At 38.4% G+C, this 12,343-nt stretch overlaps 1 protein-coding gene across 10 annotated transcripts in view; it reads right to left on the minus strand.

Annotated features, from left to right (window-relative positions):
* LOC110958343 (neural cell adhesion molecule 1-like) overlaps positions 1–12,343 on the minus strand; it is a 301,020-nt gene that overhangs the window by 70,047 nt on the left and 218,630 nt on the right. For 6 of the 10 annotated variants that reach the window (XM_051937339.1, XM_051937343.1, XM_051937334.1 and 3 more), the window contains 2 exons: positions 11,421–11,563; positions 6,240–6,269 (listed from right to left, as the gene is read on the minus strand). The exons of 1 other annotated variant lie outside the window; for it this stretch is intronic. In XM_051937339.1, coding sequence (XP_051793299.1) covers positions 6,240–6,269; positions 11,421–11,563 — 173 coding nt within the window. The remainder of the gene's footprint in view (positions 1–6,239; positions 6,270–11,420; positions 11,564–12,343) is intronic. 3 more of the 10 variants (XM_051937335.1, XM_051937338.1, XM_051937341.1) reach the window with 1 other exon arrangement.

Consider the following 12,343-nt stretch of genomic DNA (forward strand, 5'->3'; position numbering starts at 1 on the left):
CATGACCAAATCTGCTGGGTGAAAACTTAAATACCAACATTTGGTTGAACTTCCTGTGGCCATTTTCACCTTAACTACGATGTTTTGGTCGCCGTCTACAGGCTTCTGGTCTCATTTTTGACTCTAAATTTGTTGACTTTCTGACACATATTTGTTTCTCCAGCGCAGCCTCTCGGTTCATGATAAGTTTGAAGTCAAGACTTTGGGGAGATCAGCCTAAAACTTGAATTTTCATCTGAATTTGCCATTTCTTTACCACTTTGATGAGTGCTTGGGGTCCTAGTCCTGTTGGAACATCCATCCCAGATCTTCAGGCTGATGATTTCAGGGTTTCCTGAAGAATGTGGAAGTAATCCTTCTTCTTCATGATTCCATTTACTTTGTTTAAAGCACCAACTCCATTTTTTTACTAAAACAGCACCAGAGCATGACACTGCCACCACCGTGCTCGACCATAGGTTTGGTGATATCGCGGTCGCCTTCTCTTCTTTGCGCCAAATAGCACAACTTCTGCTCATCTGACCTCAGAATTTTCCTCCAGAAGGCCTCCACTTTGTCCATGTGATCAGCAGCAGACTTCTTAAGTTTCAGCTTCTAGAGGAAGAACTTCCTTGTTGCCCTGCAGCCCCTCAGCTCATGGTGATGTTGAACATGCCTGACTGTGGACAATGACAGCTGTGTTCCAGCAGCTCTGACAGATCTGATCTCTTCAGACTTACACACTGTAGCGTTTGTGGTCGAGTCTAGAGAGTGTTTTAAATGGGTTTTATTTAAATTGGAGTCAGCAGCTGTAGTCAATCATAATCCCCCATGGGAAGCTGAGAGGTCACTAAGAAAGTCTGATTAGCACATCTGTCTACATCAGGGGTCGGAAACCTGCGGCTCTTTCAGTCCTCTGTTGTGGCTCCCAGTAACTTTGGAAAATAAATTGTTCTGCCTTTCAGGCACGTTTCAATGCATTTAATATAGAGAATTTTATTGTGAAATTACCGCTCTTATTTTGACGTGTCACTCCACCGGATGGGCTGCTGGGGTACTATTGCATGAGAGCGCAGAGTTGAAGCAGAGAGACAACACAGAGCTTCCGATTGCCACAGGTTTCATGCCTTTTTTTGTTTTACTCCTGGAGAAGCAACGTCTGTAGTTTCACATCGTTTTGTACTCAAGAATGGCAAGCCTGTATATTAAAGCTCCACTCCAAGAAAGACACGTCTGTCTTTGAGTCAAAAGTACTCATGATAGGGTAATACAAGTTAGTCGCAAGAACACGGCAGCAGGTCAGAGAGTCAGAGGAGTGTCGTCTTGGAAAATAGGGCAGCGACTTACCGGAGAAAAGTTATTAGCTTAAGATAAATAGATTTTACAAGTTAAATAGACATTCGCAAAATATTGATTTCCAGCTAACGTTACGTAACATATGAGGTCCAGGAGCAAAAATAACATTAACCAAGTAAGATAAATATTAGTGGAAGGACACAATTAAAAAAATGAATCTATCTAATTAGAGGCTGATTAACAAGAGCAGAGAGGTAAAAAAGTGATATATGCAGTGTTGTCTTCATTTTAAATGCCAAAAGGATTTTGCGGCTCCCGGTGTTTTCTTTTCTGTGGGAAATGGGTCGAAATGGCTCTTTGAGTGTTAAAGGTTGCCGACCCCTGGTCTGCATCGTCGTAACTCAAGCTGCTGTACCTATATGTTGGACCCAGCAGATTTCACCAAGCTTAAAGAAGACCTTTCATAAATCTATGAAAGAACCCAAGTGCAGGACTGTTATCCTGGAACAAAGATGTGTTTCAATGATTGTAGGAGTCACTAGAAACTCTAGTTTGCTACGATATCCACCGTCTTTCCAAGTGTCTGTAAAGTTTTGTTCGCAGCTGTACATTCATCTGCTGCTATTTTACTGAGGTGAGCTGCCTCAAAATATAGAACATGCTGACATTTTTATCTGTACGACACAAGAACAGATTTATGTTTAGATACACAGAATATGAAGACAGGTCATCTGATCATGAGGTAAGGCAGCTTTGTGATATTCCTGTCTTCTAGTTCTTTTTTTATTTCCACATCCAGACAGAAGCTGGCGTATCTGCTTAAAGCCACTGCTTCTCTCACTCTAACGCCTCTCACACTGCAGAGACGAGCTGTCTGGGAGAAGTCAGCAAGACAAACAGAAAGGGAGCAATAAACAGGATGTGCACTACAAACACTCTTCTCTCTTAGCAACCATCTACTGACTACAGCAGAAAGTAAAACAGTGGCTAGTTACCTACAGAAGCAGGGAATCTACTGGGAAAACAGCATCACAAAACAAAGAAACCACCAACAAGCCATGTCTGGGAGAAGAACAAAACATTTCTGCATAAATCTTGGTCAGCCTTGTCAACTACTGTAGGGGTTGCATGAGAATATTCACACAGAAATTAAAAATAAAATAAAAAATAAGCGTCACACATTAACCCCCGAAACACCAAAAAAATTCACCAGCAGGTAAATGATCTTTTTAAAAAATGCAAAAATTATACGATTTATCATAATTAGAATATGTAAAAAACAGAATGAATTGTTGGATTTTCACAAACGACAAAAATGAGATACAAAGCGACAAAAACGAGACACAAAACAACAAAAACGAGACACGAAACGACAAAAACGAGACACGAAACGACAAAAACGAGACACGAAACGACAAAAACGAGAAAAGACAAAAACAAGATACAACAGAAAATCAAGACACAAAAGACAAAAACGAGACACAAAATGACAAAAAAGAGACACGAAACGACAAAAACGAGACACGAAACGACAAAAACGAGACACGAAACGACAAAAACGAGAAAAGACAAAAACAAGATACAACAGAAAATCAAGACACAAAAGACAAAAACAAGACAGAAAATGACAAAAATGCGACACAAAACAAAAACAAGACAAAATACAAAAATGACACACAAAACGACAAAAACAAGACACAAAACAACAAACACATGACAAAATGACAAAAATGAGACAAAAGACAAACCCACGACACAACAGACAAAATCAAGACACAAAACGACAAAAATGAGACACAAAAGACAAAAATGAGACACAAAATGACAAAAATGAGACAAAAGACAAAAACCAGACACAACAGAAAATAAAGACACAAAACGACAACAATGAGCACACAACAAAAAAGAGACACAAAAGACAAAAACAAGATATAGAACAACAAAAATGAGACATAAAAGACAAAACAAAACACAAAACCAAGACATCAAATGACAAAAATGAGACACAAAAGACAAAAACAAGACAGAAAACAACAAAAACGAGACAGAAAACAAGAAGAAGACATAAAACGAGAGCAGAAAAACCTTCAGAGACGAGCTGGGATTTGGAGGGTTAATGCAGCTGCAGATCCATAAATCACACAATCTGAAATCCAGTTAAGTGTTGGACGAGGTGACGGGATAATGGTCCCACGCTGGGCTCACACCATAGTAAACAGACTTCTATGATGCGATTATTGAAAAAACCTTCACACAGTCATGAAACGGTAATTTAAAGCCCTGCATTACATCATCAGCTGGAGGAATAATTAAAACCAGTCAGACGCAGATTGTACATTTTCAGAAGGAGTCTGGATCTGTGAACGTCCGCTGACGCTGAGGAATGGAAGTTACGTCTTCGTTTCTTGTTTCTGTGACGACGGTGAGTGGCGTTAGCTCGTTAGATTGAGTCGGGAGCATCTGCAGGTAGAGGGCCAAGAGTTTCATGTTTGTTTCCAACCAAACAGAACAACAGGGACCTCAAGTGTTTCCTTTTATCTATATTTAATTAACTACAAGTGTTTTCTTTTTTCTATATTTAATTAAACAAGCTGTCATCATTCCCAATGGCGCGCTTTAGTCTGATTCTTAAAAGGTACTAATGTTCAGAGAGATGCCACTAAATGGACCCCCTGCGTTGCCACCAACAGAGGAGTTAAATTCAGGAGAGAGGAATCCGTTAAAACCTGGAAAACTGTTCCTCATCCGTACTGCTGGGACTGTGTGAGAACAGTTTTGTTTTCTGTCATTTGGATGAGCTGACCTGGTGAGAAAACAGCACACTGCAAAAACTCAAAATCTCACCAAGTCTGTTTGTCTTATTTTTAGTCTAAATGTCTCATCCCACTTGATTTAAGATAAATTCACTTCACAAGAGAGCAGATGGAGGGACTTGTTTTAACGCATCTTAAATGTCTTAAGTCAAACAATCTTGAAATTTTCTTGTTTTAACCCTCGTTTCGTCCTGCAGGTCAAATTGACCTGTTTTAAAGTTTAAAAATGTGGGAAAAATATATATTTTCACTGTGAAAACTTCCACATTTTCAATTTTTTTGGGGGGGAATTTTTGAACATTTTTTTTGGTGGAAAAAAGAAATGTTAAAAAATATTTCTTTAAGAACATCCACATAAAAATCAATCAAAATCCAGCGAAATTCGCTGGATTTTGGTTGACTTTTATGTGGATGTTCTTAAAGAAAATATTTGAACTTTTACTGATACATATGAAATCACTTTAGATATTTTTAGGATTTTTTGGGAAGATTTTTATTCATTTTTGAAAATATTTACAATTTTTAGATTTTTAAAATTTTTATTTCTTGCCAAACTTGGGGATTTTTTAAAATAAAACTTTGAAGAAATTTTCTTCCCGAAGATTTTGTAATTTTTTTTTTTTATAAATTTGGAGAATTTTTTACAGCATTTTTGGATTTTTTTTCAGACAAGGAAACAACATTTTTTGGTGCCCGTAAATGAAGACAACAGGAGGGTTAATACATCTCAAATCAGGAAGTTACATGAAAGCGAAAATCTATTTTTGAGTGAAAAACTGTTGTTTTTTTTTAGCATGTCTGGCTTATTATAAGACACCAAAGCTTGACAATCCTGGTAAAATGTCACTTAAAATAAGTTTTCCCAGCTAATTTTAAGATCTCAGCATTCTAAATATCACATCTTATTTTAAGAAACCTTAACAAGCCATTTTTCACTTCTTCTATTGGCAGATTTTTCATTTATTTCAAGGTAAAAGGTCTTTGAAATAATTTTTTCAGACATTTTTTTGATGGAAAAGAAGAAATGTTTAAAAAAAGTTTCTTTAAGAACATTTGGAAAAAAATTAACCAAAATCTAGCGAAATTCACAGGATTTTGTTCTTAAAGAAAATATAAGAAGTTTTACTGATAAATATGAAATCACTTTAAATATTTTTAAGATTTTTTGGAAGATTTTTTTACTCATTTTTTAATTTTTTTGTTTTTTACAATTTTCTTTTTTTAATATTTTTATTTCTTGCCAAATTAGTTATTTTAAAGGGAAACTTTTAAGGAATTTTCTTCCTGAAGATTTGTCAAATTTTTAAATATTTGGGGAATTTTTTGGTGAATTTTTGGATTTTTTTTCAGAAAAGGCAACACAATTTTTTGATGCCATAAATGAGGACAACAGGAGGGTTAAGACATCTAAGCTTGACAATCCTGGTAAAATAGAGCTTAAAATAAATTTTCCAGCTAATTTTAAGATCTCAAGATTCTAAATATTGAGATCAACAAATCTACCAAGCCACGTTTCACTTGTTCTATTGGCAGATTTTTCACTTATTTCAAGGTAAAAGTTCTTTGAAATAAGTTTTTTTTCTTGTTTTGAGAGGAGCATTTTTTCCAGTGCAGATGTGAGGCCCCTGGTGACGGAACAAGTCAGCTGCTGTCCTGTGTGGTTGGAGCCTGAACGTGACGGCCCCGGGCCCCCGACAGGAGGCTGCAGCGTTTGAAAGCGCTCCGTTAGGTTTGGATGAGCTCGGTGAGTGAGAGCAGAGCAGACGGCGTTTTCTAACACGACGCAGGAATCAGGAAAACTCTGTGAACTAACCAGACCGCGCAGCAGGAAATAACAGCACGGCCCAAAAAACTATAAAATAGAAGTCAAACTCTGAGATTCTGAGAGCGTCTCTGAGCCTCACGCTGGAATGTTTTGCTGACAAGAACAAACAGGGACGAGTAAATAGAGCAAGTCTAAATGTGTACTGGAACTAAATGGGCGAAATGGAGTGGATTACGTGGCTAATGGTCGACGTGTTTAGTGCTTATTAGACGTGAGCTAAAAGAAAACAGTCATATACATAAAAACAGAGGGTAAAAAGGGGGTGTCTACGGTGTCAGTCTGAGCTATTCCAGCTAGAGCCGGGCTACGGTGTTTAGTAGATGTACCTCGTATTTGTGTGGCTGCGTCCATGAAGCCTAGAGGAGGAAGCAAAGACAGAGAGCCACACAGAGCAGCAAAGTAAGCGTCAGGAAATCATCCACAGAGAATGAGCGCTCACTGGAGTCACCTGCAATCATTTCATGTTGGACAGACGACAAAGATTTATAACATTTCAGACCACATGAACACATACTCACTGAATTCTTCCAGGATAAATCAAAAGCGCATTTTGTTTCTTGGCAGAAACGTATTTATGACGTCATGTTCAGCTGAAGTTTCAAGGCTGATATTAATTCATATTTGAAGAGTTCATTTGCAAAAACCGATAACTCCGTTTCGATAAATTTTCAGAAAACTTTTTTTTTATTGTTTACTTGAGATAATATCAATCAAACTGAAGTTGAGTGGATTTGACTCCGTAGAAAAATACATGACAAAATAGAGAAAAAAAATATTAGTGTTCTTATTATTATAATCTCAAGTAAACAAAAAAAATGAGTTTTCTGAAAACGGAGTTACCCGTTTTTGCAAATGAACTTTTCATTTCCTAATAAATAAATTAGGAGGCACAAAAAAATATTGTTTCTTTGTCTGAAAAAAAAAAATCTAAAAATTCAGCAAAAAAATTACCCAAATTTCTGAAAATTTGCAAAACTTTCGGGAAGAAAATTCAAACAATTCCTTAAAAATTTTCCTTAAAAGTTTTAAATAATCCCCGAAATTTGGCAAGACAATTCTTGTAAATATTTTTTAAAAAATGAGTAAATATCTTTCAAAAAAATCATTAAAAACATCTAAATTAATTACATATATATCAGTAAAACTTCCAATATTTTCTTTAAGAACCTTCGCATAAAAATCAACCAAAATCCAGTGAATTTCACTGGATTTTGGTTGATTTTTTTGGTGAATGTTCTTAAAGAACCATTTTTAACATTTCTTTTTTCCACCAAAAAATGTTCAAAGATTTCCCCGAATGTTAAAAATGTGGACATCAGAAGTTTCACTGTGAAAATTTTATTTATTTCCACATTTTCAAACTTTAAAACGGGTCAGTTTTGACACGCAGGACGACACGAGGGTTAAAAATAAAGAACTTAAACACGTATGAAAACTGTCCTCATGAACAATTAGACTCTGATGATAAGGATTTTCTTTCTCATACTCAAAGCTGCTTTTATGACAGTTCTGACTAATTCTTCACCATCAGTAGGTGAAGTAAAAGCTGTGTTACGGTGAAGTCAACATTTCTGACTTCCATACTTCAACTGCAAATCAGGGCAGAACCAGAAGTGGTCAAAGTGCCAAAGCGGAGCCTCTTTTCCTGCAGCAGCGTGGGGCCTCCTCAGCTGGTTATTAATTAATGCACTGTAATAAGAGAGAATTTGTTGGCACACGGAGGAAAACAAGGCACTGAAACTAATTAGAAGTGAACCACCGCTGGCACCGAGGGACGCTGTTTTCCTAATCAGCACCTTTTCTCATCGTGGCGCTCTGCGTTCTGATTAACCGGTTCGTTTCTGTGCAGAACTCCGGCTTCCGCCGCTGATAACCTCCACATACAGGCTCTAATCTGAAGAAATGTGCAAAGAAACTCTGGAATCCATGATTAGGGAACGGCACAACGAAGATAGCGATTGAAAAGAGGCCAAAGCCGCCGGTAAAATGACTGTGCTGTCGTTGTACCGTGTAGGACGAGAACGTGGCAAACAGGAAACCAATGATGAATGTAAATTAGTGACAGCTATTACAAAATGATCAGCGGGGTCTAAACCGATCTGACAGTGATAGATAGGAAAGAGAGGGATGATGACAGGCTGTGAATGGGAAGACATTTGGTGACGACTGTGAACGGCGACAGGCGAGTCGTGTCTAGCAGGTGGAAGATAAGATTCAGAAACTCCCAGTACAGACTCAATGCTTCCACTGATTGGCAGTGATAAATGGCACCGCTAATGGGGAAAACTGGGGATGTTTCAGCTCAGACATATGAATTATTTGGTGGAGGATGAAGGTTCAGCTGCACTGGATGGACAGACATCGTTTCAGATGATTTCATGATGTTAGTATTTAGAAAACCTTCCCATTAAGCTTAACCCTCTGAATCCCAAAATCCACCAGCAGGCTTGAACGGCATTTTATGTTTTAAAAAAAATCACCAAAATTACAGAATTTATCACAGTCAGAAACTGTAAAAACAGAAAAAATAATCAGATTTTCATCTTTGAGGTGGTTACTGTAACAACTGTGTGCAACTTCCAGTTCAATCATGAAAATTAATATATTTCATGTTATTCTACATGAATTCTTCCGAAAATGTGTCAAACCTGCCTGAGTGTGTGTGAACCACATTCTGTAAAAAACTAAAAATTCTGCACTTCCTGATGCAACCACAAAACCAAGAATGGCTCAGCTGTGATCAACAACCAGGAGACAAAAAAATCAACAAAAAAAATCAGCCACAATGAGACGAATGTTGACCAAATAAAACTGTAAACAGTAAATTATTTACAATTTGGAGCGTCGCCTTTGACGAGCGTTTGAATCAATTGTGGGCATTCAATTTGATGTCAATTTTTTTCAAGTTTTGTAAAGTAAATAATCAAAGAACTTCATTTTTTTCCCCGTTTTTTAAATGATTTATTCTGTGTCCTGCTACGACAGTTTCTTGCCGTGGTTCTGCTGTTTCCATCTGACAGCAGCATGGGATTCAGAGGGTTAAAAATAATCAGTCTAAACGCTCCACAACAAGTCCAATTTGCATTTCCAAAGCCTGATACTATTCTTCCAGGCTCATTGTGTAAAAACCAGAAGCTCCAGGACTGTAGTTGCCTTTGAGTCGTGCTGCTGCTGTAAACACCAGCTTCACTTTCAGTCCCAACTGACGCTCCGTTCACTATTTTAGGATTTAAAACACTGTTGGTTGTGGTCTCCTGGGATTTGTTGCCAATTAGAAGACTAAGAACCAGCCTTATGGATGACTGAAAATTTATATTTAACAATTCCCACACAAAAATGCTCCAGAACGTCGAGGTCTTTTAAGTTTGATGTTTTTATATCAAGAATCATCGGCTCATTTCACAGTGATGTATCTGATGTGAAAAAAGCTCCTCACAGCAGCTTTAAGACAGAATTCATCACACTGCAGCAGCTGACGAAGCATGGGAGGTAAAATAGGCCACACTGGCCCAAATATTGTGCAGCTTCACGTCCTCTGGGACAGAAGCGGACAGGTGCCTTCGCTGCTCGTTCTGAGCGTCTCCAGGAATAGTTCAGCTGCTGCTCCATGCCGGGATCGTTTCAGCAGCTCCACAACAACTGTATTTAAATGCAGGATGACAACCTGGGGCCATAAACTGTTTTAATACGACAGAAAGTGACGTGAAAACATGCAGCAGAGTTCATGGATAAAATATTCTACAGGGCTGCTATTATTATTCTGCATTTTTAGGTGAAGTCTGTTTGTTTTTTTGCAGCCCTGTAGCAAATATTTGGAGTCCAACCAGCCTCTGACCCGGCCGTTCTTAACCTCTGATGGAAGAGAAATAACAGCAGTTCACTTGTTTTGCTATTAGAAGCAGGATGGATATGTATTATTACTTTTTCAGTGTCTAATGCAAGCTAAAGTGCAAACCAACACCGGAGCTGCTCTTCCTGAATCCACAAACCTGCTGGAGGCAGCAAGGTAATTATCTTAATACTGTTTACTGCCTTCTCAGCAGAAAATTACCCCTCTGAAGTGACTCATCTGTCTGCAGCTCACATGATGCATGTTGTCAGAATAGACCGTTGAGATGGATTTTCTAAATTAGACCATTTTAATGAGCTGATCAGAGCATAACAGCAGACTGGGGATGTGATTCTCTCATCAGACGCTTTGACCACTGGAATGGAGGAAATGCACAGAAACACTATTCACACATCTTCAGAAGCCTTTTACCGTGTTCTATAGGCAGAGCTTTAATCCAGTGTTATCTCCAGTCCTCCTGAAGGACACGAAGAGAAGAAAAAACCACAAAGATACACACCGCAGCATGACAAAGATACACCCCCCTTATGTGGCTTCTTTCCTCATATCATAGAAAATAAAAAGTGCCCATTCATTTCTAAGTGGATTATCACAGCGGTTTGCCAGAGAGGCAGAACGGAGCTCCAAAACATCTGATTCACAGCAATAATTAGGCTAATGTCACTGAAACCGTTCCTCAGTTGATTTTCTTTGAATTTCCAATGAGCACTTTTCAAAGTCATTTCAGCAAAAAATACCCCCTTTAAATGCAAATTATTAACAGGGAATGAAGTAGCATGTCAGATATACTGTTAGCAACACTGGAGAGCATCAGAGCCATGGAACTGCCGGGAAATTGGTTTTAGAGCAAACTGCACACTCTGGCCCTCCAGCATTCACAGTGGAAACGTTCAGAACCATTAAAACAATTCCAGGACTATTGGAGAAGACTGTCAAAAGTTACAGACAGACTGCAGAATCCAAACTTTACTGGATAATGAGCACATTCAGGTGATAAGAAAGAACTTCTGACTGTATGGAGCACTGGGAGGACTGGGAATTAATGATCTGAGATGGAAAGTGATGGAGTTAAAGTGAACGAAAGTCATTTCAAGACTGAATGAACCAACATGTCCAAGAGTGTGTTAGCTTCATGATGAATGGCAGTTATGGCTTGTTTTTTTTCTGAAATCAATCAGTATTGAGCAGAGATTTGTTCAATAACAGCAATTCTACACACATGGAACTGGTTCACAGAGTTCTGTTTCCTACATGGGTGAAGGTAATCACAGCTACAAAGAACAAATTATTTTACAACTTCTGCTGCTTTTATTCAAGCTTTCCACCAACTAAACCCCACTGGAAAATCAAAAAACATGAAAGATTATATTCACGTTTCTCTTTAAACTAGATATAGGTGAATGTAACTGACTTTTTAGCATTTTGCAGCTAAAATAGTGCAGATATTTAACATGAAAAACTGTAGAGATATTGAATGGAACTCAATGAAACACCAAACTCCAATACTGCAGGTTGGTCTGACCTTTCTGTCTGTAATGTCTCTGTTCTCTAAGGTGCTGCTGGAAATGAAGGACTTCAGTTCTCAAGACTGGAATTCAATATTAGCCAAGGTTCCAGAGAGAGTCTTTGTGTTGTCAGCTTTAAAAACAACGTGTACCTGCTCTCCTTCAGTGAAGACTCTCTGTCCAAAACTCCAGGAGATGGCAGGTGTGGGGTCACCGGAGGCCTCGCAGGTCAGGGTGACTTGTTCTTCAAACTCTGAGGCCGTTTGGTTGATCAAGAAGGTAATCTTGGGTTGCACTGGAAGATGACAGAAAAAGCTTTCAAGACTGTGATCAGGATTACTGCAGACATTTTCACAGCAAAGCTTTGGTTTGTTGCTGCTGGTATCTGATGGAGATGTTGCCCCTCCAAGCTGCATCACTGTCATTCTGGATGCTTTCATTTTTCTGAGCTGAAACAAACACTTAGTTCATAAAAAGGCCCGTTATCACCTCATAAAGCTGTTATGGCAAAACAAACAATGACCTATTTACAGCTCCTGACAAGCAGCAACGCCTCCAGATGAGCATAATGTCAAACATTTATTCTCTCTTTACCTCTGCCTTCATCTGAGGAGGAAACTTTATCACTGACGGACGCTCAGCATTCATTAACCCTCAACACTCAACTCCTTTTAATGAAAAAGACGAAAACCCAGGAAACATTTTGTTTGTTGGACTCTTATAATGAAAAAACCGTGTGGTACATGGCGACTGATCAAATGTGTGCCTCTAAGGATGACAGAAAAGGTTAGAAACCACCATTTTTCTGCATGTTTAGTCTCAGTACTCAGTAAAGGACGAGTTCTGCCGCTGTTGGGATGCCGGCGTCTTAAAGTGGTTGGACTGTTTCAATGGTGAGGCTTTTAAATGTCATTCAGAATGAGTGGAGATCATTCATACAGGAGCAGAATCTTTAAGGCGTTCATGACTTACTAAACTAGCTTAACGTGTTTTTGGTGGTTTTTTGCTGGTTTTGATGGTAGTTGAGCCGTAAAACTCCAACAACTTGCTAAAAGAGGCTAAAAAGCTCTGCAGT

Source organism: Acanthochromis polyacanthus, chromosome 17 (assembly GCF_021347895.1).
Source record: "Acanthochromis polyacanthus isolate Apoly-LR-REF ecotype Palm Island chromosome 17, KAUST_Apoly_ChrSc, whole genome shotgun sequence".
NCBI classification, from domain to species: Eukaryota; Metazoa; Chordata; class Actinopteri; family Pomacentridae; genus Acanthochromis; species Acanthochromis polyacanthus.